General features: G+C 38.7%; 2 protein-coding genes across 20 annotated transcripts in view; one reads left to right on the top strand and one right to left on the bottom strand.

The window, feature by feature from the left end:
- Nucleotides 1-756: 756 nt before the first annotated feature.
- LOC128078186 (synaptotagmin-15-like) lies at nucleotides 757-12,135 on the top strand. Of its 4 annotated transcripts, XM_052678174.1 has the most exons (8): nucleotides 757-973; nucleotides 5,098-5,290; nucleotides 5,912-6,054; nucleotides 6,302-6,597; nucleotides 7,644-7,814; nucleotides 8,267-8,387; nucleotides 10,172-10,348; nucleotides 11,591-12,135. In XM_052678174.1, exons 1-8 carry the CDS (start codon nucleotides 967-969, stop codon nucleotides 11,725-11,727), a joined length of 1,245 nt encoding a protein of 414 aa, XP_052534134.1. In that variant the 5' UTR covers nucleotides 757-966; the 3' UTR covers nucleotides 11,728-12,135. The 4 variants fall into 4 exon arrangements, with proteins under 4 accessions (XP_052534134.1, XP_052534136.1, XP_052534135.1 ...); XM_052678176.1 differs by lacking the exon at nucleotides 757-973 and having other exon boundaries at nucleotides 5,130-5,290; nucleotides 5,893-6,054; XM_052678175.1 differs by lacking the exon at nucleotides 757-973 and having other exon boundaries at nucleotides 5,130-5,290; nucleotides 5,881-6,054.
- A 2,850-nt stretch (nucleotides 12,136-14,985) lies between these two features.
- Nucleotides 14,986-27,127, bottom strand: part of SHLD2 (shieldin complex subunit 2) — a 36,975-nt gene continuing 24,833 nt past the window's right edge. For 13 of the 16 annotated variants that reach the window (XM_052678159.1, XM_052678156.1, XM_052678160.1 and 10 more), the window contains 6 exons: nucleotides 26,420-26,614; nucleotides 23,944-24,078; nucleotides 20,814-21,020; nucleotides 19,258-19,492; nucleotides 16,385-16,500; nucleotides 14,986-15,387 (listed from right to left, as the gene is read on the bottom strand). In XM_052678159.1, coding sequence (XP_052534119.1) covers nucleotides 15,215-15,387; nucleotides 16,385-16,500; nucleotides 19,258-19,492; nucleotides 20,814-21,020; nucleotides 23,944-24,078; nucleotides 26,420-26,614 — 1,061 coding nt within the window. In that variant the 3' untranslated portion in view covers nucleotides 14,986-15,214. Of the gene's footprint in view, nucleotides 15,388-16,384; nucleotides 16,501-18,124; nucleotides 18,241-19,257; nucleotides 19,493-20,813; nucleotides 21,021-23,943; nucleotides 24,079-26,419; nucleotides 26,615-27,127 lie in introns of those variants that run through there. The other 3 variants (XM_052678163.1, XM_052678164.1, XR_008205359.1) reach the window with 3 other exon arrangements.

Raw genomic sequence — 27,127 nt, 5'->3', positions numbered from 1 at the left:
ATCAACAGTGGGACATTCTAAGTCCCATACAGATGTTTGATTTTTAGCAGAATCCTACTAACTTAATTCCTATGCATTTCTTTGGCTTTTAAATTAAAATGGTGCTGCATATCACAGAACACAATCAATCACAGAATGGCTTAGGTTAAAGATGACCTTCAAGATCATCTAATTCCAACCCCTGCCACGGGCAGGGTTGCTAACCACTTGATAGCTGCCCAGGGCCACCTCCAGTGCTGGGGCATCCACAACCTCCATGGGCAGCAGTGCCAGTGTCTCACCATCCTCTGAGTAAAGAATTTCTTTAACATCTAATCATAATCTCTCCTCTTTTCATTTAAAGCCATCGCCTCTTGTCCTATCACAGAGTAAAAAGCTGGTCCCCCTCCTGCTTATAAGCTGCCCTCAAGTACTGGAAAGCTACACTGAGGTCTTCCTGCAGCCTTTTCTTCTCCAAGCTAAGCAAGCCCAGCTTCCTCAGCTTATCTTCACAGGAGAGGCGCACCAGTCCTTGGAGCATCGTTGCTGTTCTCTCTGGACCCACTCCAAACCCTCCACATCCTTTTTGTGCTGGAGACCCCAGACCTGGCTACAGCACTCAAGATAGGGCCTCACAAGGCAGAGTAAAGGGGAACAGTCACCTCCAGCTCCTTGCTGGCAAGCGCACGTTAAATTGAAGGTACAGATTCTTACTGCGTTTGCTGAGAAAGAAGCCAACACTGGCAGGCGGAAGGAGTTAGGATGCAGAACTGCTCCTGCACTAGGCACGAGTGAATGCGTTAGTTAAGACCTGTCTGGTTGCGTTTGTTAGGCGAGTAAAAGATTAGACTGTTACCACCGAGGTGCTTTTCGTGGTCAGCCGGCCTCGGGGCGGGGCCGCCCGTTCTCGGGCCCCGGGGGGCGGCAGCTCCCGGCCAGGCCGGGCGGGGCAGATGGAGGCGAGCCGCAAGAGGAGCCCGAGCACTCATGCCCGGTAAGTAAGGGCTGGGAGCGGTGTCGGGGGTCAGGGGGAGGCTTCGGGAGAGCGGCGGTGGGAAACCGGACCCCAAGCAGCTGGGCAAATGGGTCAATCCGCCATTCGGCTTAGGCTCTGCCTATGTTAACAGCTGAAATGTTGATAAACCTGAGTATTCGTATGGGGATTAAAAGTTGTGATGGAGAAGTGCCTGGCCACACCGTCCCAAAAAGGCTTACAGCGGAGTTTGAGTAAAGATTATTATAAGAAGATGCTAGACAAAAAGGGGCCCAGACCAGAAGAGGCACAAGGTACGCACCAGTGTTTCTCTGTGTTGTGAGAAAGGCTGTCAGCACAAAGTTCTTTACAGAGAGCAGAGAGGTGCTGGAACAGCTGCCCAGAGAGGCTGTGGATGCCCCAGGTTGGATGGGGCCCTGGGCAGCCTGGTCTGGTATTCAATGGGGAGGTTGGTGGCCCTGCATGTGGCAGGGGGTTGGAGATCCACAATCCTTGAGGTTCCTTCCAATCCTGGCCATTCTGTGATTCTGTCAGCACTCGAGCAGCACACACACCCCCACTGCAGGGGGCTGTAGTGCCATGGCAGCTCCATGGCTGCTGCCACAATCCTATGCCACAGCACAACACAATACATCAATTGCTCACAGTGGCAGGTAGATATTTTAGAAGATACATATTTCGTCCTGGCACACAATGGTTTCAACTTAGTTCAGTGGTTGGCTTTGTAAGCGGTACTACATTGTGCCCTAAACCACTGGTTCTGTTTCTGATCTGATCAGATAAGATGAACTAAATAAAGAAAATGAGCCAAATGCCCCTTGCCCTCATTAAATCCCAGGTAGATTTGCTGAAAGGAGTGCAATAACTAAACCGGCAGAACTGGACACACTGGCAGAGAATGGCTCAGAAATACTTATTTTGCACTGAACAAATTCAGGACATCAAACTTATGAAAGAAGAGATGAGCAATTGACGCTTTTACTCAAAATCAGGACACAGCTGCTGTTCTTGGCTGCATCACAGCACACCTCAGCTTTCTGTTCTTAATGACAGAAGTTAGAGGAGAATACAGGGTTGCTGCTGGGCACATTAAGGACTGGGGATTGGAGAGGACACACATTAAACAGAGACCAGCTGAGCTCGCTGAAATATTAATTTCTGAAAGGTAGACCAGACAGCTGAACCACCAGCCATCAGTATTTGCATTTTTGATACAACACCTCTGTGAAGCAAATCACTCATTTCTATTTACCTTCACTGACATTAAATTAAAGCACTTGCACTTTCTGCATCAGGCCTTCTAAGCTATAGATCTATTGGCTGCCTGTCTGAAGACACACCTGAGCGTGCCCTATGAACCGCTGAGGAACTCACACACTGGAACAGGCTGCCCAGGGAGGTTGTGGATGCCCCATCCCTGCAGGCATTCAAGGCCAGGCTGGATGTGGCTCTGGGCAGCCTGGTCTGCTGGTTGGCAACCCTGCAGATAGCAGGGGGTTGGAACTACATGATCATTGTGGTCATTTTCAACCCAGGCCATTCTGTGATTCTATGATTTCTGTGCTCAGGGCTCAATTTGTTAGATATTTCCTCATACTGTGCATTTTTATAAGGGAAAACTGAGCTATCAGTGTAGCGTAACAAGATTTGTCCTCATGTTAATATTAACTCACTTCAAATAGGCACTCATTTCATGTTCCATAGATTAAGTACTGCACGAATAAGCCTGGCTAAATACCAAAGCATATCCAGCCTGGAGGAAGGCACAGCAAAGTGCTCATTGCTGTAGAATAGGCAGGAACAGGGAGGCTGCTCCATGAGCCTGGATACACAGCTGACAAGAGGGCTCACAGGCAGCCAATGCCTGCAGAGAGCTAAGGGAACACACCTGTAGGAGAGCTGGGAAAAAAAGAAAGAAAGAAAGCTGGCTCTTGTGATTGTACCAAAGGCAGGAAAATGAGATAGGATGGGAGAAAGGCCTTGGTAGCAATGTGGCCTGGTTAATTTTACAGCAGAGTATTTACGTGTGTTCTGTAGCCAAAGGACATTCCGTATCACCCATTGCAACATGGTAACAGAGAAAAGATCAGCAATACTTTTATTTGCAGCTTGCTTCCCATGCTACTAGCTTTGAAGTTGTTACTCCAAACTCCTACCACCAGTAACTGAATACCCTGTGCTTATGTTGTCTTTATTTCTATTGCCATGCAGAGGTGACTAATTGCAAGGTATGTGCCAAGCACAGACAGAACAACAAGGGAGGAACAAAGCATAAATACTTACACCACTACCAGATGAGTCGTAGCTATACAGGTTATGGGTATTTTATGGCTATCTTTATAGAGTTCAGAGTCTGAAAAAAGAAGCAAGGATAAAAAAGGGTGCAACAGGAATAGTTAGAAAAAAGATGAGAAAGCAGAAACCTTTAATCAGAGAGGTGCTGAAAACAGTTTGAGTTAATGCCTTGGTGCTAATGAATACATGGAATAGCAGCAGTCATCTTCCTACCTTGGGAACACTGCCCAGAAGGAAAGGCAGCCCATGTGCTGCTCTGCTCCAGGACACTGGGATCCGATCAGGAATGGGTCCCTACCTATTGGAAGTAGTACAAGAAGGCCATGTGAAATTGCAGTCAGTTTTCCAATTCCTCTGTGCCTTACTTACTGCTGGATGTTACAGACCCCACCTGAGGAGGCTGCATCTCAGCACACTAACTCAGCTTGCCCACACAGTATCAGAATTGAATGAGATAGCAGATAATGGGGAGTAGATTTTAATCAAGCTCTTCTATCTAGATGTCAGTATAGTACATGACACTCATTAAAGACTCAGATAAAGGAGGGAAACATAATTATGAATTTCTGGATTTCCATTTTTGTTCCCAAAAAGCAAAATTTGTAGCCTACCCACGTTATTTCTTACACTAACTCTGGTCAGGAACCTCTCCCATTCAGAACATTTAACCATGAGCTAGAAAGCACTCCAGCCTAAGCCTCACAATCGGGTCAGACACTGACAAGCCTCCCAGTTGGTTGTCTTCTGGTATTTGAAAAGGAAATGACGCACTGGTGGCAGCCAATGTCCAAAGCAGGTTCAGATCTCACTCTCAACCACCAGTCTGCACCTTAAAACCAGAGACGAGAAAAAGTCAGTATAAGTTGTGAGAGAACACCAGGGCTCTGTCACAGCGATTCCAAAGGAGACCTTGAGAGCTAAGCTCAGTCACTGCACAGTACTCAGCTGATCCTAATTCATCTCCCGTCAGCGTAGAGAAAAAGAGAATTCTGCAGTTTGGGTTCACTGTCACAATTCTTCACTGAGAAGCAGCCATGTCAGCTCAGAGTTCAGAGCTGGGCCAAGGCAGGCTGGTGTAAATTGCAGTGCAGAAATTGTCTCTACAGCATTTTGCTCTAGGATTCAGCAAACGTAAGACAATGAACTGAGGTTCACTATCAACTGTCTGCTCTTGGCCTAAAAGGAAATTTTCGTAACGGAAATCCTTATATTCCTGTTAATTAATTTCTTAAGTTCCCAGTTTTATTGGTGTGAAAAAAATATAAGAAAACCCAAGTAGATTTGATTTTATCTGAAATAATCAGGGTTCAGGAGACAGCGTGTACTGGATACTTAAGTTTGCCTTTACCAATCAGGAAACATGAAAAACAAAAAACATCCTGACCTTTGCTTTGTTCATTGTGCCAGGACTAGCCTCAACCCAGCATAGATGAAGCATTGGTATATCAAAACAAACTGATGTAGTAGTACCTCTTGTATGTAGGTGCTCCCAGGTTTTCTTTTTCTTCTGTTACAAAAGATCCAGCACTTCTGCCATGCTAAGCTAAGTGCTTATGTTATGGGAAAATAAGGATCTATAACAACTAGGGCTTGAGTTGTTCTTCCCCTAGCTGCAATCACTGTCAACATACCTGAACACTTTCTTCACATCTTCAGGAGTTATACCACAATACAGCCAAAGACAAAAGAGTGCACTAGAGCAGAACATTGCATTTCAGGATGTTTTTAAAATTTAAAGGAAAATGTTACTTTTAATTTTCCCATCTCCCCCCCAGAAGGTGCATAACTTTCATCCTGCTATCGTGTTTCGTGTGCTTCTGTTTGTACAGAACAAGTAGTTACTGTTGCTGGAGGTGTGATAGCGGGGATCCTTTTATTTGTTCTCGTTGGAATAACTGCGTACTTGCTCTGGAAGAAGCTTTGCCTTATTTATTCTTATGAAGAGCTCCCTAATCCTGTCAAAACAACACCTGTGAATGCCATTTTGCAAGATCAGTCATCTTCTGAAATTCAACCTAAAAGGTATATAATTTTGTTTTTAAAGTAGGCACTTTAACCTGGTGAAATTCAAATCAGCTATGATCTGATTAAATATATACGTTCTGCTTTGTTCTTTTCTAAAACTATGAATGCAATGATAATTTGTAATTTATGTAAAAGGCAGTATAGTTGAGTATTATTGCTGTATGGAACAGCTTTATCTGTTACATAGACAAATACGGCCCAGGTATCTGTGTTGTTCCCTGTAGTTTCAAACATAGAATACAAAAACTTAGCATTAGGATTTCAGTTCTGAAAGGAAACTTTCTTAGTTTTATTATTACCACAGGGCTTTGAAGCTCTAAAACAAGAAGCTGCAGTTAGTTCTTCATTTTCTTTGAAAGATTTATTCTAAAACAGAAGAGGAAGGTGAAGGATCTGTGAAGACATCAGATCTGAGATCCCTTAGTGGACCTCCAGGCATTACACAGATATTTACAAACAAGGATATTTACTTTCTCCACCTGTGAATCTCTTTTTGTTTGTTTGTTTGTTTGTTTGTTTGTTTGTTTTTAATCCAAGGTAAGTAATCATATTACTGTTAGAAAGTTTGGTTTCTGTATTTAAACTAGAAGAATCAGTAGCTGTTGATGTCTTGAGCAGATCCAAAAGCGTTCCATTTATAATTCCACCAACACTGCATGGGCGAGACTGGATTAACCTGACCAATGAAGAGCAAATTCAGGAAGACAATAACTCCTGCATGACTCCCCAGTCTGGGCCACGGTCGTCATTTCATTCTTTGGGTATGACATTTCAAAAATACAGCTCTTGGAAGGGCAGTCTGATTATGCAGCATGTTCGTTGAAGGCATATCAGACATAGCATTGCTCAGTACAAGCCTACAACTACTCCCAGATTTGAGGGAAAAGTAATTCAGATGCAAATATTATGCAAAGATAGATAAATGCAATTTCCTTAGTACAGCAGTGGGTACAATAATGCCCACGACAGTCTTGAAACTAACATGTTGATACTTTTTATTTTGTGAAGCTGGAGCTTACATTGTAGGGACCATTAACCCAGAGCTGTACAAGTTTCCTGAAGACAAGAGCGAGACCGACTTTCCTGAAGGCAACGTTGGCCGTCTCTGGTTCTCTATAGAATACAAGCAAGCATCAGAAAGGCTCCTCGTCTCTGTGATAAAAGCCAGAAACCTGCAGCCTCCCACTGACTCTTGCAGTCCGTTTGTGAAGATCTACTTGCTGCCTGATGAAAGACGCTACCTGCAGTCTAAAATAAAGCGTAAAACCCTTAATCCACAGTTTGATGAAAACTTTGTTTTCCAGGTACCTGTACTTTTGATGAAGCAGCTTTTTGTTTCCAAATCTTGTCTTATTGAATTAAAGCACACAGAATCACAGAATCACAGATCACAGAATCACAGAATCACCCGGGTTGGAAGGGACCTCAAGGATCATGTAGTTCCAACCCCCCTGCCTAGCAGGGCCACCAAACGTACACATTCAGATCAGGAATTCATTTTGTGAAAATGAATTTTCTATACTCCTACCGAGACACAGGTGTTTCCACTAGAGGTGCAATTTATTACTGGGCCTTCTGGAGATTCCAGGCTACTTACCCAAGTCTGTGGCTCCAGAACCAGCCTTACTTGTTGTCTATGCCCAAGTTAGGGATTCCTGAATTTGTCCTACGAAGGATAATCATAGTCTGAACTATGGCTGAGCAGTGCAGCCCAGCAGCTCTGAATGTCCAATGAAAACCTATATTGATGTTTTTGTAGCTTTTAATTTCTTTACAGTGAAAACAGACTAGAAATTAGAACCCATGAGGTCTCTGGAGCAGTATTTGTATAATTGTATAATATGTAGAAGCTTGGCTTCTGCAGCAAGCAGCTTTGCACAGATGTCACTGAATTATTAATCTTGGAAAAGACCTTCAAGATCATATGTTCCAACTGTCATCCCATCACCACTGCACACAATAAACCATGCCCCTCACAGAACAAGCATTAAAACCAAAGAAGTTTGAGTTTCAGACAACTAAAAATGTTCTAAACATTTTCTAAACAGTCTTCTTAATCATTCTAAACAGACTTCTAAACATTTGTCTCTAGAAGTGAATTTATCATAGCACTAGATTTTCATGGCTTGAAAAACTGCTAGTTCTGCATTTTAAAAAATCAACTGCTTTACATTGGATCTTCAGATTCCTGCATAGCTAAAATTTTGGGCAAATTTAGAGCGCTGACTTGAAATAACAAAAAATCTCCACCTACTTACATCACTCTTTGTCAAATTCCTCTTCTGAAGTTATGCTTGCATGGAAAAGTCTCAGATAGCCTAACTATTATTTCCTTCCTTTTCCTGTGCAGGTTTCCAGTAAAACATTGCTTCAGAGGACTCTGAAGTTTCTGGTTTATCATGTTGATAAGCAGAAGCACCACCACCTCCTAGGCCAAGTCATTTTCCCACTGAAAAATGAAACCTTAACTGATGAGAGCAAAGTAGTTGTATGGAGAGATCTGGAGAAAGAAAACCTAGAGGTAGGTACACATGAGGCTGCTTGGCATTGTTCAATTTCTCTTCTCTTGGAAGACGTATTGGAAGGGTACAAGTAACTTAGAAGTGTGTTGTACTGAATACATCAGATGCTACAGTTTGATAACTATTTGGATTTCAAGTTCCCCTCTTATGAATCTGCAGCCCAAAAGCAGCTGTACAGGCATTATCCAACTGTTCAGAGTCGCATGAGAAAGTACTTCATGTTATTTCCTTCTGTTTTGAAATTGTAAGAGCAGAAAAAGTTCAAGAGGACGGAAGATCCAGGAAAGCTGATTAACCAGTGTTATCAGATGTCACAACAGCATAAAAAAAAAAATTGCTATTTGCTGCCTTGGTGTAGCAGAAAGCACTAGCATGAAGAAACAACCCTTTCCTCCCATTTATCCATGTGAAGTTTTTCAGACATCTGATGAATGCTATTTCGCTTTCCAAGACTCCCTCGGAGTATGGCGATATCCAGTTCTCCCTCAGCTACAACGACTGCCTGGGTCGTCTTACTGTGGTGGTTCTGAGGGCAAAGGGATTAAAGCTCCAGGATGAGAGCCCTGCTGTCAGTAAGTGTCACTTCCTCTTTGCTACAGAATTCCTGCTCCAATTTGTTCCTTCCTCATTAGTCCACCCAGCCTTATGCTGAGTGACTCTCAATAGAATAAACAGAGTCATTTGAATGAAAACAAACTGTATTTTGTTACTGGGGTTATTAGATTTTGATAAATTGGTTCTACTGTGTCTTGGCTTTGGTTCTTAATAGTTCGTCCTTCTACTTGAACACAGTGAGAATCATTGCTTTGCTGCGCTCCTATTCAGAATTAACAGCTGCCCCAGGGAAAAGACCTGAGGCAAATGACAAAAGGTTAAGGGCTGCAGAACAACTGCTTGCACTGAACAGCTGTCCCAGGGGGAACTGAACTGGGAGAAAACTCCCACTTCAGGATGGCCTGGCTGTTGTTTCAAGGACGGTGGCATGGAGTCACAATGGTTAGCCCTTCCTGCACTGTTTTTGTTTTTTTTTTTTTCTTCTGGGACATCTTACTGAAGTGCCCTTGGCCTCAGATATTGAAAACAAATTTTGTTGTGTCCAGAACTTTAGTGGTTTAGTGATGGGCTCTGAAACTAAACAATATAAATGCAAAATAGTATCTAGCAGCTAAAAGATGTTTAGTTCTCTCTGTTCAGACAAATCACAAACCATAAGGTTTCTTTGAACAAGCTGTTACCAGCATGTTTGACTTTAGAGATCACCTCTAAATAAGTTTATAGATTCTCCAGCAAATCCTACAGAGACAGGAATGAGAAGCTCTTGACATGGCTCTAATCTTTGATAGAAAATACATAATGTAAGACCATACAAAGAAATTTATTTTTAGATTCAGGTGAATTACGTGTTTTTAAGAAGTAGTGAAGTAATTAAAAGCTTGTATGGAGCAATTTACATAGTTACTCTTTTCCATATGTAGCACTCAGGTAACAGCTCAGCCAGAACAAGCATCTGTTTTGGTAATTCTGCAGCCCCTGAACAGTAGAGAGAGCCTTGTGGATCAGTGGAAATAACCAGGAGACACAAGGAGCCTGCCAACATTGGTTCAGTCCTGACATTTCTGATTGTTTTTGTTACACAGACGAACCTTAATGAACTGAATAGCAGGGAATAGTAAACACAGTATCACAACTGAGGTAATTTCAGCCAGCTCTGGATCTCCCTGTCACAGATTAAGACCACAGTACAGTACAGGTCCCCTACAGGAAGCATAAAAGTATTTTGTTGTCACCCTGTCCACCTTGTCACCATTTTTGTAACTTCCAAGAAGACAAAGTAGAGACCATTTAAAATCATTCACTTCCTTTCTACAGATTTTCTAATAAATTCCTCATAGCAGGACCAGAAGACCTTTTCAAGATTCAACTGAATAGGAGAATTAGTTCCCCTCAAACAGATACAGTTCTATCAGAAATCAGGTATCAGTTCTATCTCTCCACGTACATACTACATGGCCTTCCCTTGTGTCAGATCAGTTGTGATCACTTACACGAAAATAAAGGTTTGTTTATCAGTAGCTTAAAGAAAAAAACATCAGATGGAAGGAGAGTACAGGAATGGAATATCAAGGATGACAGGTAAAAACATGACTGTTCTTTTCAACAGTTCTAGAGTTGGAAAGGGCAGGATGAAGCTGCACCCTCTGTGTACTCTCCGCTTAATGTTACACGTTACCATACTGCCATATACATTTCAATCATTCATAATGGAGTTTTATACTTGGCATTCACTCCTGAAAGCAAAAAATTCCTTAAGCCTCCCTAACTGCCTCTGATATCTATTTCTTTCTCCCCCTACAAGGTGTCTATGTCAAGGTCTCATTAATGAACCATAATAAGTTAGTCAGAAGTAAAAAGACAGCAGCTGTTCTGGGATCTCCCAATCCAGAGTACAATGAATCCTTCAGTTTCAAGGCAAATAAGACAGAGCTGGATGCAGCAAGCCTGAGTCTATCTGTGCTCCAGAACACTGAACAAAGTAAGCTACATGTTACGGTTGTTAAATCTCTTATTACATTGCAGAGAGGATTAAACCTGGAAGGGACTCATAATCATTAACTTTTAATCATAAAATATCAAAAAGATTTGGAGTGTTATTTGCTCTATTTAAAAAGTAGAACAACTTATTTGCAGTAAGTGTATGTCTCTTTCAGAAGAGAAAAATTCAGCAAAAGGTAACTGTAGGCTAGTCACTATCAGAACACAAACTGTTGTATTTTTGGTTCATTCTGGTATTCTAAGGAAACAAGCTTATACAACTATCATTTGTGAATGCTTATGCATATAAATCCCCATCTCCAAAATTTTGAAGCCATTTACAATATTTGGAAGATGAGCAGTAATTTTAATTATCACAGCAGTTCAGGCAGTGGGATACAAGAGAGATTAAAAACATTTCCCTTGCCTAGCAGAAAATTTAATGCTTGAGGTCACCTTTTAATAATTATCAGAGAATCCATTAAGGAATTCTGCTTAGAGAAGCAAATCAGAATTCAGCATTTCCACTGCTCAGAATGCAAGCTTGCCCCTGCAGTGCCAATCCGATCTCAGTAATTTAACAGTAATACTCTTCTTTGGATTCATACTGGTCTAAAAAGAAAATAATAATAACTGAGTTGAGTTTACGGGTAGGTGGTTTGGAGGATTGACAAGGATTAGGATCAGTGTTTGAGTCTTTCATCATTTTTTACTTGCAGATGACGAAACGCCTTACAATAATCCTGAAATTATCTTCCCCATCCTAGGCTACATAGTTGAGAAGAAACAATCAGCTTAATCACAGAGCAGAAAGATAGCTGGTGGCAGAACATGAAATGGAACCTGTGTATTGATTCCCACCTGGTGTCTCAATAGCTGGATTTCCCAAGCTAGAGTATCATACAACCCCTGCTAAGCTTGTCAATGCCTTAAACTAGGGCACACTTGAACAGTACACTTGGGTAGAGGATCCAGACAGACAGAACTGTGTGCCTTAATCTCATTGTAATTTAAAGCATAGGCAACAAGGTCTGAACTGTCTAAATAGCCACTTTAGGCATCTAAAAGTATCTTAGCACGTAAAAACTAGGGAGATCGAGTGTAGATTCCTTGGCAAAAAAAATGTATTTAAACATAGTTTTCAGAACATGAATTTCTTAGAGAAATAAAGGTTAAGATTCTAATTTATATTTCACATAAGCACTCATGAGTGTTAATTACTGCTTTTTTTTTCCCCTCCCAGAATCACATGTGCTGGGGCGTGTTGTAGTTGGGCCATACATGTACAGTCGAGGCAAAGAACTAGAACACTGGAACGAAATGATCAGCAAGCCCAAGGAGCTGGTTAAACAGTGGCACGCTCTCTGCTACAGCACTTAAACAGCATCACTCTATGGACAAAAAACACACATAAATGGAGAAGCTCTCACTGCCCTTTAAAACCTGATGATAAAGGATACAAAGTCTTTGAACGGTGAACACTCCTATGCAGGCAGGAATAGAAGTATATTCTCCAAACACAATCAGAAGACTTGGTCCCTGGTAGTCTGGAACAAAACCCCAACCTGTCCTTGTACGTCTCCCCAGATATCTCTCTGCTGGAAACAGAGCACGGATTAAGGTTTGACCTACTATGGAGATTCCTACATGGAAAACTCAGTCAATTGGTGGAAGCCCTTAGGATTTACGTTTGTTTTAGTGGTAGTTTCCTGCACTAATTAAATTACTGTTCTGCAACATAATTTAAAGCAATTACTTTCTCTCAAAATAAATACAATTCTTCTCTTCCTGACTGTTCACTAGAGTCCTGACCTTCACACCTTTTACACCCTACTGTCATAAATCAGATAGGCTACTGCAGAAAAGCATTTTGTACAATTTTGTACAATTGTGTTCCAGGAGGAGCATAATTTCTACAAAGTCAATTTCCTTTCAAACAAGATATTATGTTAATTCAATATAAAAAACCTTTCGATTTCTCATTGTCTACAGGAAAATACAGTGAATGAAAATTATACCTGAGAGGAACTGTTAAAATAGATTACTCTTCACCTGATCAACCATCTGAAACATTAAATGGGGTTCTCGGTCTGTCTTGCTACATCAGTGGATATAAGAGTACAGCTGTTAGAATTTAATCGAATATTAAAATACCCTAAAATGAACATACCATCAAATGAACATACTGCCCCAAACCTAAATTTAACTACAAAACCACAGAAAGTTTATCCAACATACAAATTAAATTCCAAAAATAATGAAAGAATATTTAAATGCACTTACCAGCATACTTCATGTTTCTCAACCAAAATAAACAAAAAAGGTTCATTTTGACTCTTCCTGCACGGCAGTTACTCCAGTAATGAAAAAGATATGATTAAATAAGGTACTACGACACAGTGCTGTTGTCACACTAAGATGCAAAGCACAGAAATCCCTCACCCACAAAACATGCAGCAAAGAGACGTAAGACTATACAAAATATGACTCTTCTCTCAATACTTCCATTACTACTGAAAAACTTCAGTATTTCCAAAGCTCTACAATAATGCTATCATGTACTCATAGAAAAGCAATCTCTTTCAGTGGCAGTGAGCAGCAATTTACCTGTTTTACAGCAGAAATGAAGGATACACTCTTGTTCTATAGGGTATTTTTGTAGAGAAGAAACCCCGCCACTACTCAACCAGAACATCTGTACATCATACACTACCGTGACTTCTGTGCTAGTCACAATTATTCTTACACTAGTCTTCTAAGTTCGATGATTAGTCACCTCTATTAGTCCCTCCTTCCTCTAAGTGAAGAACTGAGAGGCCAGATGCATTTATTTGGTGACTACCTGCTCCTAACAAAATGCTCTAAAAACAGCACCTTGATATAAGAGAAAAGGAACACAGAGTTACAGATGATCATGGATCAGATGGCTCCTGGGAAGTAGAACTCCATGCCAGACAGTAGCACAGAAAGATAGTGCAATGACTTCCCATCTGGAATGCACGCAAAGAAGTCTAAAGTGAAAAACATAAGACAGTGGGACTTAAAATTTCCAAGAAAGAATTATAAAAGCAAAGATCAGAAGCAAAGCTACAGCACCACAATAAATTAAACTGACATTGAACTAAACTGTTACATTACATAGATCAGATTTCACAAAGGAACACTATTAAAAGAGTCAGAGAGTGACCTGAAAGGATCATGAGAAGAGAATGAGGACCAAGTTAGCCAGCAACACAACCACAATAGATGAAACTCAGCAGTTAGATGCACGTAGTTCAGCAATCCAGATGGCCCGAAGTACTTCCAAAGTTATGAAATCATCCTAATGAGGCTGCACAGCAACAGGATGTTAAACAATCTTTAGAATTTCTCTAACATAATTGATGCCTGGTTTTCCTAAGTCTTATTAAATTCAAAGAACTCCTGGAATACCTTAATTCATACCAGATTATTATTCATGTATACGCCTCATTTAAACAAATACAAACACTGAAATTATTCTTTCTTTCTGTATGTTCTCCCCCAGCACTAAGTAACCCACAATCTGGAATCAGGCAGTGCTGCGTGAAGTATAGATGGGATGAGGTACAAATGGTGAAAATCTGAACGGTGAGGTAATACTCATTGCAACTCATCTGAGTAAGTTTCAGAAAACCACAGTTTTAGTCTTATGAGACAAGAGTCACACATTCAGAGATGGAATAAAATAATAGGGAATTGTTTTTTAATAGAAGATAGCCAGAGATTAAACCACAAGGGCTTAAGGGGAGGGTGGGCGTTCTCTTTTTAATCAAGTCTACATTTTTGAGAACGTATTTGAGGCTTGTGGAAAGCTGAAATGTTATGTAGAGACATTCACTAACTGAGAACAACACTGGTAAAGGTATGCAAGAATGCAATCTAATATAATATAGAAAATATGATTTATACCTTACAGCTTGTCTCAATAAGAGTCATAATAAGAGGCACTTAGTCTCACTTGGAGGCATAACTTACATCAGAATAGAATACTGATCACTATCTTTCTATTTGATCACTTTCAGAGTAATAGTTATCAGACTGTTGCTTTATAAAGTCAGGTAACATCATCATTTACTAATCTTTTAACAACAGTGTACTTTGATAGTGTCTTCTAAGACCTTAAAAAGAATCAATTTAATTTCTAAATCTGATCAAACTGGGAGAAAGTTGTGTTAAATTGGCTGTAACCAATTTTGAAATTGGCTCAATGTGACTATGCGTATTTCTTTGCTACCTTACAGCTAAATACATTAAATGTAATTATTCAAAAGAACTACTTTAAAAGAACGCACCATTTAAAATTATTTAAAACCTCTGAGATTACTGCAACAACTTGTAGCTACACAAGATCAGATCCTCAGACAGATGTGATCCTCAGACAGATGTTAAAAAGAAAATAGCAGCAAAACCACTGAGGCAGAACAGTAGAAATATTGCTGTTAAAAGACAGACTCAAACAGAGAGCAAGCACAAAAACAACAAATTGTAACTTGGTGATCTTTTTCTTTTCATCATTGTGACAAAAATCAAGCCACTACATTTCAATTCTCTTCCTCAGTCTGCCATATGAAAAACAACCAGACTCAACAATAGAAAACTTTTCCAGAGAGAAGAAAATTGAGATATCGGCAAGAGTTTATTAAGATTAAAAATGTATATATTCATTTATTTTACAACAATTGCAAAGTTTTACAGCAATACTACATACAATCAGCTCATATACCATACCCGTTCTTTTCTGATTATTTATATTTAAACCATTTGCTTCCTTGAGCTAATTCATTCTCCTTAGGTTTGCAATCCATGCCTTACAGTCTCTTATTCAGTCACTGCAAAAGATAATGCTTCAAAGATCAGGATGAAAATTTAGCAGGTGGAAATCCTTTTGCAAAGGATAGCTGTTTTCATCCAGCACAAAATGGCTTCTGATTTCCAACAAATAGGATGCTTCCATATCTGCTAGCAGTGAATGACACAGATCTGCGACTATCATGCCATAGGTTATATCCGAGGAGGGCACTGCAAAAGACAGAACAATTCAATTTACTTAACTTTCACAATACCACCTAACATTCAAGTTTTACCTCCATGAAAGCTACACTGGATTACCAGAAGAATAAACCAGCATCCAAGTAAGATATTATTTGGTTCTCATCTTTTTTTTAAAAAAAGCAACATGCCAAACATTTCTCTCAACTGTTGAATCATAACACTTATGAGTCATGTACAAAATGAAGATGTACCAATGGAAACAACACAGGGGCTGAGAGACTTGCCTGTTCAGCCTAGAGAAGAGAAGACTGAGAGGAGATTTGATCAATGTTTATAAAAAGTGCAGGAGGCAACTGGAAGAAGCCAAACTCTTCCAGTGGTGTATTGTGATAGGACATGGAGTAATGGCCAAAAGCTAGAGTGTAGAAGTTCCAAACAAGTATATAGAAGAACTTCCTTATAATGAGGGTGACAGAGCACTGGAACAGACTGCCCAGAGAGGCTGTGAACTCTCCTTCTTTGGGGATATTCAAGGCTCATTTTGACGCCCACCTATGCAACATATTGTAGGGAACCTGCCCTAGCAAGGAGTTGGACTCAATCTCTAGAGGGACCTTCCAACCCCTGGAATTAAAATTAAACACTGTTCATAGTTATTTACATGACTAATGTATGGCAGCTATTTTTCAAAGCTTCACAGAGATTTTGTTTTCATATAAGGAATCCATTTAGTAGCAAAATATTTAGTTACATGCTGTATAACAGATACTCATAGTCTCACCTATTACTGTTGCTACTCAACTCTGAACTTCAGAATTTTTTAGATAGCAACTAAACGTTCTCTTTGGGTTGCTTTCTTTCCCCTCTGTTTATTAAGTCTCATATACAACATGAACGTTCACCAGACTTATCCAAAAGAACAATCTCATACATATCTTAACTGTCAGTAAGTAAAAATTTTCTTTTCACTGAAAACTTTGCTGCCTGTAGTGTTTGTACTACAAATTCATTCATGGAACAGTACCTACTGATCTTGTCAGCCAATCTGCAGGAATATTAAGGAAGATTTTTTCCATCAGCTCAGACACCACATGTATATTAATCTCACATCCTCCATCTTCCACTGTCATCAAAGCGGGTCTAGGTACAAAAACAAAAGGCTCTTGAAAATTAGCTGCTGCAAAATTTGCAAATGAAAATTATACAATGTAATACAATCCTCCAACACATCAAGTAGAAAATTTCTATGCACACATCTGTCAAATCTGTACAGGTAGAACATGAGCTTGAAATACACCAAATATCACTACACAATGTTAACATTACTTCTAAAGTTACAAGTAAGCCTTACTATGAGACAACTGCAGAAAGCCAGGCTTTAGTAATCTCTTTCACTGAAAGAGGATGAGAACTTTACCAAATGACTTTAAAACAAAACAAAACAAAACAGAGAACATAAACATAAGGGAGATTATTTAAAAAGGGAGATTTTTTTTGAAGGAGTCTTTCATTCCAGTAAGACTCCTAAGTTATCTGAAGTCTTGTATAAGCAAAATATAATGCAGGAAAATTTACACATCCACAGGTTTTCTCTATTCATGCTTTATTACAGTTAAAGGCTGCCCAGAGAGGTTGTGGATGCCCCATCCCTAGAGGTGTTCAAGGCCAGATTGGATGGGGCCTTGGGCAGCGTGGTCTCATATTAAATGTGGGGGTTGGTGGCCCTGCATGTGGCAGGGGGTTGGAGACTCATGATCCTTGATGCCATTCACAGAATCACAGAATGGCCAGGGTTGGAAAGGACAACAAAGTCATACACATTAAAGTACTTAAAGTTACAGCATTTCAAGAATCAACAACAGCCCTTATTTACCTTTTTACACTTGACCAGATGTGGAACTTTCAGTCTACTCTACGTGAAAAAAAACTAAAACTGTCAGAATCTGTTGGCAGCTTTGCAAGCACTTTGTCTCCCCACTGACACTTCCAATCACTAAGATTAAATACCAAGGAAAACACTGGAAAAAAAACCAACATTTCAATTTCCTTAAAATGTAATGAAAGTAAAACAACACCAGACTAATATATAGTCTTATTTTGCCATTACTGAAGAAACCAAATGCTTGAAAATACTTCCATGATTTACGTAAGCTGGCATAGTATTTCAAAGGAGGTGTCGGCACAGTAGTTATTAATATCAGATCCAAAGAGGAGATGGTCTTACAAATTAAGCTTGTATGACCATTTGGAAATTAAAACAAGTTCCTTTTCTGGTATTTGTCAGTAGGTACTTCTGATGTTTATTGATCTTTAAATACTTTGCACAGCGTCCTGCATTCTAGCTGCTAAATGTCAGTAAATGCCACTGCTGTCAACTGCAGTGATTTCAGAGAGCACCAAGGAAGACCTCGGGAAGCAATTTATTCAAAAATACTAGTAATCCTCACTCATATTACCAAAAACCTGTTTGAAAGTTTAGAACGACTTATGAAGAGATCATTGCCACCTATGCTGTGCTTCCACCGAATATTAACAAACTCACTAAAAATATGAAAGAATAAGTAATAAATCTGCAATTGTCTGTTGCTACCAGCAAGTACCGCTACATAAAGTGTAAAGCTTTGAAAACCAAAGACAAAGGTGGTCTAAATATAGTAGATAAGTTCTTCAATAGAAATTCTTCTTCCTTGTCTCTTAGTTTTCAGGATTTCTTCTAACTTTTCTTATTCATATCACAGCCCAGAAGGATTATGCAAGTACTTACACACTATACAGCACTTCAGTAAAGATAAATGTTCAGCATTCCGGTCATACAATAATACAGATAAAAGAAAACCATTTAAGCATATATACATACATCTAAGCTTGTATCTTCAGCACCTAGAAAAAAAAAGCTAAATTGGGTTCACAGCAGATGAACAAAACTGGGCTCCAACAGTTCAGTGGAAAAAGTTGGTGAGTTATAGCACTGACACAGGGAATGACTACATTGACCTGCTGAAGTAGAACACAGATTTAAGACAACATAATTCTCTTAAGTATAAAGATCCTACCACACTATCTATCTAGTATCTTAAATATTTGCATTCTTAAAATAACATTATATTAGGCTTATTAATTCCTACTCTTCCCTGAAGCAGCACCTCAAATTACAGACTAATCATTCAACATCAACACGCATTCAAACGCTGAAGATCCAAACACTGGAAATCTGTTATGATTTTTCTCTCCTCTTCAGTGAGAGGGCAAATGGATGCAATTCACGTTCACCTTATGAAAGAGGTGAGGGAATCTTTTCAGTTAAAAATGGAACTTTTTGCACTTCATTCTCCCTCATAGGATAAAAGCAGCATATAATTTTGCTATGATACTTGAATTTACTTTGGGCTTTTGAGATGTATAATTATGTTTCTACATCAACTAGATCTGTTTTGTTTCTTAAAGTAAGCATCCATCTTGTGTCACAGTGCCATCTACTGAGAACTTCACATCCCTGCTCTTGAAGAATGCTATTGAAATCATTTGTTAGTACAATTTCCACCAGTTTAAATATGTGGCTGTGTGTTCACACATTTCCAAACTTGGGCTGAAAGAAGAGTCGCAAGGAGTTTTACTCTGGTCCTTAAACTCCTCCTTCATCCTAACTCATCAAAACAGAAACGGAAAAACCTTGTTACACAATATTCAAAGGAAGGAAAAAGTTGAATTACGTATGGGTGGAATTCTTTAAAACTAATACAGCAATTCATAAATTGATCTTCGATAATAGCTTAGAAAACCAGAAGACTTAATCACACCTGAAGTACACAATTTATTATGTAGGCAAGAACTTAAAGCAAAGAAAATTGCAGTTCACTTATCTAATAGAACATTTTATTCTTTTTTTTTCTTGTTTACCTGTAGAATATTTTTACTTTGTTGTATGGTAAACATCTAAAACACTGCTTGTAGATCATGTTCTCATCTGCCTGAAGTTCCAAGCCACATTTAGCACAACCCGAGTATGTAATTATAGGCAGAGAAGCCAGAACACACTCCAGTGAAGTGTCAGCATGGAAGATGAGCTGCCTGTACTGACCAGTTGAAATAGTAAACTTCAGCTGTAAGACACGGGCTTTCACTTGAATCACTCCTATAGAAACAACAATTTCAAATGAAATTGCAATCAGTTTTATAGATAAAGCAAAAGGAATAGCTTTTTATATATATATATTTATATAATAGCTGATGAAAAAAAAAAACACTGATAAGGCTTCATGAATTTTATTCATTAGAATCACATTTAAAATGTCATATTTAAGAAATTTCTGCAGTGAAGAATTATTGTGCCTAATACTAAATCAAAAATTTACAGATGTAGTTTCCTCTTAGCTACTGCTGCAGTAAATGCCAACATAGAAAAGCTTGAACAAAGATCAACAAAATGCAATTATTTGCAAAAATATTTGGCAAAGTCCATCAGTACCAGAAAGCAATCAAAATTATTTTCTATCAGAAGAAAGCTGACATTGGAACACAAGTTTTCTGATGAGATAGGTCAAACTGAAGAACATTATTCCGTGGTTAACAGAATATCTACTTTGGAAGTAAAAGAAACACCATCATTAGGAGAAGATTCAGTAGCTTCTATAAGCAGGAATATAATGGTGATGATTGAGTGTAATTACACAGATTGAAAAAGAAACATTCAAAAGACAAATGGAAAATTATTTCTTAAAGATCTATAGATCTCAACGCATACCAGCAAATTGAATCTCACGTTAGGTAAGTTTTAAATACAGGTTATGGATCCAGGAAAATGCTACGACAACTTGACAAGCCCATGATCTGATGCATCAGATGCATTCAGACAGTAGTTTGGTAAAATCACCTACACATTCCAAACTCAGCTCTCAAAAGAGGGGTGGGTAAAAGTGTGATATAAACCACAACTAGAAGTAGAAACTAATTTGCCTCCATGGTTCAGAGAGACACTAAAAAGCAGAGCTTGAACAATTTGCCTTCCACTGATTTTGTACATAAACGCTTTGAAATTAATTTAACTTTGTTACTCCTACACATTTAACACTAACTTCAGAAATAAGCTTTCAACAGCAGCAGCGGTTTTACTGTAATTCTAGAGAATCAAAGAGTATCCCACAAAATCTTTTAGAGGCAAATCACATCATTACAATAGTTGGTGTGGGCAACAAAAGGCAGTAATTCTCCGTATGTTCCAAAGCTATTTGTGGTGTGGCACCACACAGCAATAGTTTCTTACTTCTGTGCTTACAAAATGAAAGCTGCATTCACAGTTTGGCTGGACACCAAGCTGTAGCCTGTTGAATGAATTCAGGCTTTCAGAACTGCGTTAAGTTTAAAAAATAATTACTTGGAGAAACACACCAATAACATTTTATTTAGCTATGTACTACACTACATAGACACTACAGTGCTAAATATAACAACTTTACCTGAGCATTTTTCCTCCAAATGCACTGAGAGATTTGTCACTTTCATAAGGGATGCTTTGCTTTTCTGAAACCTTTCTTTAAATGCAATTGCTCTTTTGTCATCATCAAACAAACACTCACAGGATGACCACGGAGTTGAGTGCAGTTCAAAGTCACCTGAGACAGAACTGCGTTGAACCAGAAGGTATTTAAAGTCCCACAGATGACCTACAGAACAGAAAACAAGTAAACAAGAGTTTAATTTTTATATTTTGGTTAATTTACAGGAAACTGAAGTCATGAGACTGAGTAACCTATGAGTTCTATCTCTTTTTTTCCTCCCCAGTTCTCTTCCTCCTCCTACTGGAAGCATGGGGAAGTGAGGAAACAGCTGCATGGTGCTGAGCTGTCTATTAGGTCAAACAAAACCAGAAACATTTGCTATAAATTATATTTAACAGTTTTTAGTCACAATGATTTGTGTGCATCCTGAGGAATTTTTCAGATGACACCAAGCTGAGTACTGAAGAAGGAAGAAAAGCCATCCAAAGGGACCCAGACAAGTCTGAAAAGTGTCTTATGGTATAATTAAGGTACAGGTTGCAAGCCTAATTTGGTCTTGAAACTCAGCATTGGCATCACCTTCATACTTTGGGAACCATCCCTTACAAACATTACCTGTGACACGCTACCTTGTGCTCTTGGAAAGCTGATGTATGGAGGAGACGAAGGATACTCTCTAGCTCCTTCAACTTCCCCTTTTCCTTAAGGCTAGAACTTAGAACATTCTTGGAATGCTCCCACTAGCAAGATCCTATTGCTGTCTCCTGTATTTCTGATTTTGTGTAAGATTAAGCAGCTACTGAGAAATACTATCAAGAGATATGCCCTAAAGCAGGACGCTTATGGGTGGTAATGTTTGTGGAAGGATATGGGCAGGTATCTACCATGGCTGCCACCTCCAATGGTTTTAGACTTCACCCCTGAATCACTGCAGAATCTTACATGACAGATAGAATGTTTGAAATAAATAAATAAAGGCATGCTCCAATCCTGACAATGCCAGAGTTACAGCTTTCCATACTGTGCTGGCCTATCAATTGTGCCTATCAAACAATGGTCAAATGCTATTCAACACCCTCAAAGGAAAGAGAATACCTCTAGATCTGACTCAGTCCCTTTAAGGATCATAATACAACCCTTTTTCACTAAGCCAAACAAAATATTGACTGACTTCATACATGGCATGCTTCCTCACATTCTCATATCCCTGCATAAATACTTTCAGGTCAATATACGAAACGTTGCTGCAATATTTTTGTACATTCCTTTTTAAACCATAAAGGTATTCCTACAACACTACAAATACACTGCTTTTCATATTTGCCTTGAAAACTTCCTTAGCATTTTCCCCATCTTCAGAGTTCAGAATTTTACCCCATGTTAGTAACAGTCCCCCAAGAATGCTGGTTCAACAAAAATGCATTTAATATTTTCAGTAACCTACATCTAAAGAAGATGAAAACATGAACTGAACATGTGATGACTGTACACTGGAAGCCTGAGGGTGTTTTTTTTTTTAATCATGAGATGAAAAACTGAACTTTTACTGCCAACAGTTTTTCGATGCTTAGAAGAGGTAGAACTTTGTGCAGTTCAAATATATACACAGCTTAAAATTTACAAGTCCCCATTCCTTGCTCTAGAAGGCTGGGCTACCTAGTGTGTATCCTCAGCTGTTCTATCACTGCAGCAGGAATGGGATCACGCGCTTTCCTCATGTAACCCACTCACACTATTAGCTGCTGTGCTGTGTGTTCTTGCTCAGTATCGTGGGAGTTATCTTCCTGGCTGTCTTACTTGGACCAAATGTTCATGGCTGGTCTATGATACATATTTGAACAGTTGTGAAAACACTCTTATCTTGAATTTCAGATATAATCTTTTAATCATTAAAACATCAGCTACTAGATACACAGAAATCTAGCTGGAGAATAAGACAAGTTTTACAGAGAAATACAACTGCTCAAAGTTAGAAAGAGTTGCATCACCTGTTCTGTTTTTCTACTTGAAGCACCAGGGAGTTATACCATTTTGTGTCTTAGAAATTATTTGTGATATTTAATCAATTTTTTTGAGCTCCAATACATAGTATTAAAAATACATTAGAAATTCTGTATTTGAAGTAGTAATATTCCAGCACACTAAATTCCATAAAATTTCTAAACATGTGTCTAATAAAAAGCATATATCTGCCCACAGCACAGTATGCACAAAGTAAAAGACACGCAGATTTCAAGTAATAAAGTTAATTGGTGAGTGCTTAAATTGGACTGTGTTCTCCAACTAGTTCAGGTGGGAGGTCCTGCACTTATGTGAATTATTTAGGAGTATAAATTAGTTTTAAGCTCAGGAGGAACAGGTGGAATTTAGAATCTACATGTAAAAACTCTTGTAGTGAAAATTTATCTGAGGTTGTTTAAGCTTTCTAGGTTTTATTTTGTACCATATGACAACTGACTTTAGTAAGGTGTGCTCAACATCTGAAGTAATACAGTATTTGTTTCCTAAATGTATCCACTGATGAGAAATGCAAATGAGTAATCAATTTAGAAGCCTAGATTCATATTTTCTAAAAGAAAAATAAATGTCACAGTTAAAACACAGGCTGTGTAATTCTGCAAGAAATGCTGCTGTCAGTTAATGGCTGGGCTAAATAGCAGGACTGCTGGGATACGTAACCTAATTCTGGTGGCAGGAAGCAGACAGCACAAATGAGAATTAGAAAAAGCAGCAATTCAAGCAAAAAGAGACAGCAACTGGAAGACTGAGCAAAACTAGTAGCTTACTTTACACCATTTTTTTGTTTAGTTGGTTTCTTTTGGTTTTACTTGCAGTTATGACAACAGTGCATCTTGTAACTAGATTCAAATTTGGGAACATTCACACTTTCTCGGTATTGTAAAATGAGCTCACTGATGCTGATGAGTTGCTGATGGCATTACTTCCAAATAGATGACAATTGTTAAAGATCTATATCAAAATATGACCTTTTCAAGGAGACCTGAATAGCAAACATGACCAGTTGAACATTTTAAAGCTGTTACTGTAATCAGAGAAATCCTATGATAGTAACCTATAAAGGTTTTACCTTTTCTCCTCTGAAGTTGAGGGCACCAGGCAGCCCCTGCTCCCCACAGCACCATCTTGTACTGTTGATCTTTGTCCTGTTCTACTGTTAGAATGATTTTTCTCTGGTAGCCTCCTCTGTAGCTATACACAGATTCTGGAAAGTTTGAAATTACGACTTGTCATATAGCACAAAGCACATTAACAAAAAAATAACACACCTCAATATTAAAATAAAACCATGCTAGTATGTTTTGAATGCAACTCTAGGTAAACAAGAAAACACCTACAATTTCTTCAGGACAGAATGAAAACATTCTGTAGTTTCTTCAGCAAGATCAATCTGGTTTGAAGGAACGCATAAAGAATATTAATTTACCTTTATCCACCTCACTACTTAGCAACAAGACAACTTCCTAGCAGGTATCTAAGCATCTTTAAGCTTAGATCTTTCTACTTACACCAGTCAGGATGATGAGTAAGAAATTGTACTCAATCTCTCAGCAACAGACTGCCATAATTGGAAACTGAAGTTAATGTACTTTCTGTGCAATATACTCAAGTAACAGCTCCACAAATTTTCACAATTCATTACAGTCATGTACAGCACAAATTAATATAGACAGTATATATAAACTGAAAATGAAGGTAAGGATCTGTAAAAATCTATGGATAATGCCCAAGTTTCAGTTCCACACTTTACAATTATTTTTATGAGTTGAATCTTTGAACAAAAACTCATGCTTTCTGTCCTAATCAGAGATATGTAAAATATAATAGGAGATTCCTATATTCAAAAATCTCAACTTATGAGTAAAAGAGATTCTGACAATTCAGTTAACAAAATTGATGTATTTTTCTCCTTCCTACCAATACAAGCACTAACACAAGATGACAGTGCAACATGATCAAATTAAGATGAAGATTATTATATCTAGGACTGTTGTACAGTAAAACAAAGAAGTCAATCAGAGCAGATAAGCATGGAAAAAAGGGGAATTCCTTTTCCAGCAGCTAGAAAAAACATGGCAAAACACTGCATAAAAGTACACTGCATGAGACAACCCTGATTCAGTTTTTGTTCATTTAGCCCCTCAAACTGATTCCAACTGTGTGAAATTGAGACAAAACTGATATTTTCTCCTGGCAAGAACTCTGAAAGGCATCACTTATTTCTGCTGCAGTAAGTGTAATAAGCTCATGCAGCCTTGTGAGCATATCTATGGCTCTATATTAAGAGCTGATGTATGTCCTGATTCCAAAACAATGGAAGCAAATTAACAATTTTAAGATGGAAAAAAGGCTTCTGTAAAGGGAATTCCAAAATACCTGCATTCTCTATTATAAAGGAATGTGACTATTTGAAAGGCACTAAAACAGGTTGCTCAGAGGAGCTGTGGATGCCCCATTCCTGGAGATGTTCAAGTAAAGGTCGGATGGGGCCCTGGCCAACCTGATGCAGTGGTTGGCATTGCTGCAGTTAGAACTATGAAAGTGTATTTCATTAAGATTCCTTCTAATCCAAGCCATTCCATGGTTCTGTTATTCCATGAAAAGCAATAGCGCATTAAACACATGAACTGGTGACAAAAGTCCTTTGGGAGTCCTCACTATACAAAGGAAACTTACATTTCCAGAACAAATCACCTTAACGAGGTCGCTTCCTGTTCTGTTTGCATGAAGAAAATATATTGCTGTGAGACATCTTAATAGGTTCATACTGGCAATTTGGTGTTGAAAATTATAGAGAACTTGCACAGACACACGTAAGGACAATAAAAAAATACTGCAGATATTTAAGAAATGAGAAATGTAATACTTAGCTTTAAGATCTACACTAACAAGGAAAAGAACAAAAAGAAAAACATTCTGAACAAAGCACTATAAAGGAGCACAGTTCCATTATAAAGGAAAAAGATAAAATTCCATAATAACTAAAATTGTGTAATTTTGGAAATCATATGATCTACAGTCTATAAATATTCCTTTGGTGGCATGAGGCACACATGGAAGTCAGATAGAAAGCAAGGTTTGAATTAGTGAAGCCTGACTATCCCCCACGATGCTTTAATCAACAAGCCAATATTCTAAAGCAGCAGTCTACAACAAGAATGCACCTTTGAGTTTCAAAAGCTATTAAAACTAACTTATATTCTTTCACTGTAGATAAAGTATATCTGTCTTTTCAGCATTCCTACTATACATTCCTTAGTGAAAACAAATCAACCACTCAGTGAGCAGGAACACCGTGTCCATGCCCACTGCCTGCATACTTCTCACACACATCTGCATGCTACTGATCAGCTAGCATGCAATAAGCTCACTCAGCAGCTGATTGCAGTCATTTTCTTCCTGTTTAGCCCTTGGTCTTCACAAAAGTTTTGTCAATTGTATCAAAAATTTGAGCATGGAATAGGAAACAACAGGTAAAATGCAAATAGCCATTTTACAAGGCGATTCTGAAGTTCCGAAATTTGAAGTTCAGAGCATGAATTTACCTGTTAATATGGCAATGCTGATAATTTTTAAGATGGAGTGAACCAAAGTGTTTGGCTGAAGCTGGTCAAGCTGAACATACTGAACACTGTCCAGTCTCTGAACCTGCCTTCGTGGAATGTCTCCAAAGTGAGGAAATTCTGATGATACATATGCCAATAAGCCATGGAGAACGTCACCATTCACTACAGGGTAAACTTTAAATAAAAAAAAAACAAAGTTAGAGGGACTCTCCTTCTTTTTTTGAGCTTAGCAGCTTAAAATCTATCACCTGTGAATATTTAAACTAACAAAACCAAATCTGTTCTGAGAATTCTAAGGCAGGGAATGCTTGAGATGTGCACTACTTGATTCAAAATTAATCTGTACTTCATCTGCCTCCTCTTGATAACATCCCAACATTAACTATAGTTGCAGCATTTTAAGTTACACCAAAAAGAAGAAAGAGGCCTGGTATTTTAACTTACTAAGAACAGCCATTCTTGACCATTTACCCAAACCTGTCTTAAATAGGTAACAGTAACCAATGTCAGGAAGACTAAGAACAAAGCAAGTTCCCAGGAACACTTGTGCTATCTTCCCGCTTTCCTCCAACGCTCCAGAAATCCTCATGCTTAATAGGCTGTAAATAATTTTCCCTGATTTTCTCATTTTCTTAAGCCTTACGAGGTCGTGGTGAACTTACCTACACTGTTCTGTACCGTCCAGCT

The sequence above is a fragment of the Tympanuchus pallidicinctus genome, unplaced genomic scaffold (assembly GCF_026119805.1).
Source record: "Tympanuchus pallidicinctus isolate F22 unplaced genomic scaffold, pur_lepc_1.0 scaffold16, whole genome shotgun sequence".
In the NCBI taxonomy this organism is placed as follows: Eukaryota; Metazoa; Chordata; class Aves; order Galliformes; family Phasianidae; genus Tympanuchus; species Tympanuchus pallidicinctus.
Note: the sequence above shows the minus strand (reverse complement) of the source record. Positions and strands in the feature narration are given on the sequence as shown.

Bases quoted from the DNA above. Each gene is read 5' to 3' on its own strand.
- LOC128078186 (XM_052678174.1), top strand. The intron at 5,291-5,911 runs GTATATAATTTT...TGTCTTGAGCAG, and splicing joins TCTGAAATTCAACCTAAAAG to ATCCAAAAGCGTTCCATTTA. The intron at 6,055-6,301 runs GTATGACATTTC...TATTTTGTGAAG, and splicing joins GTCGTCATTTCATTCTTTGG to CTGGAGCTTACATTGTAGGG.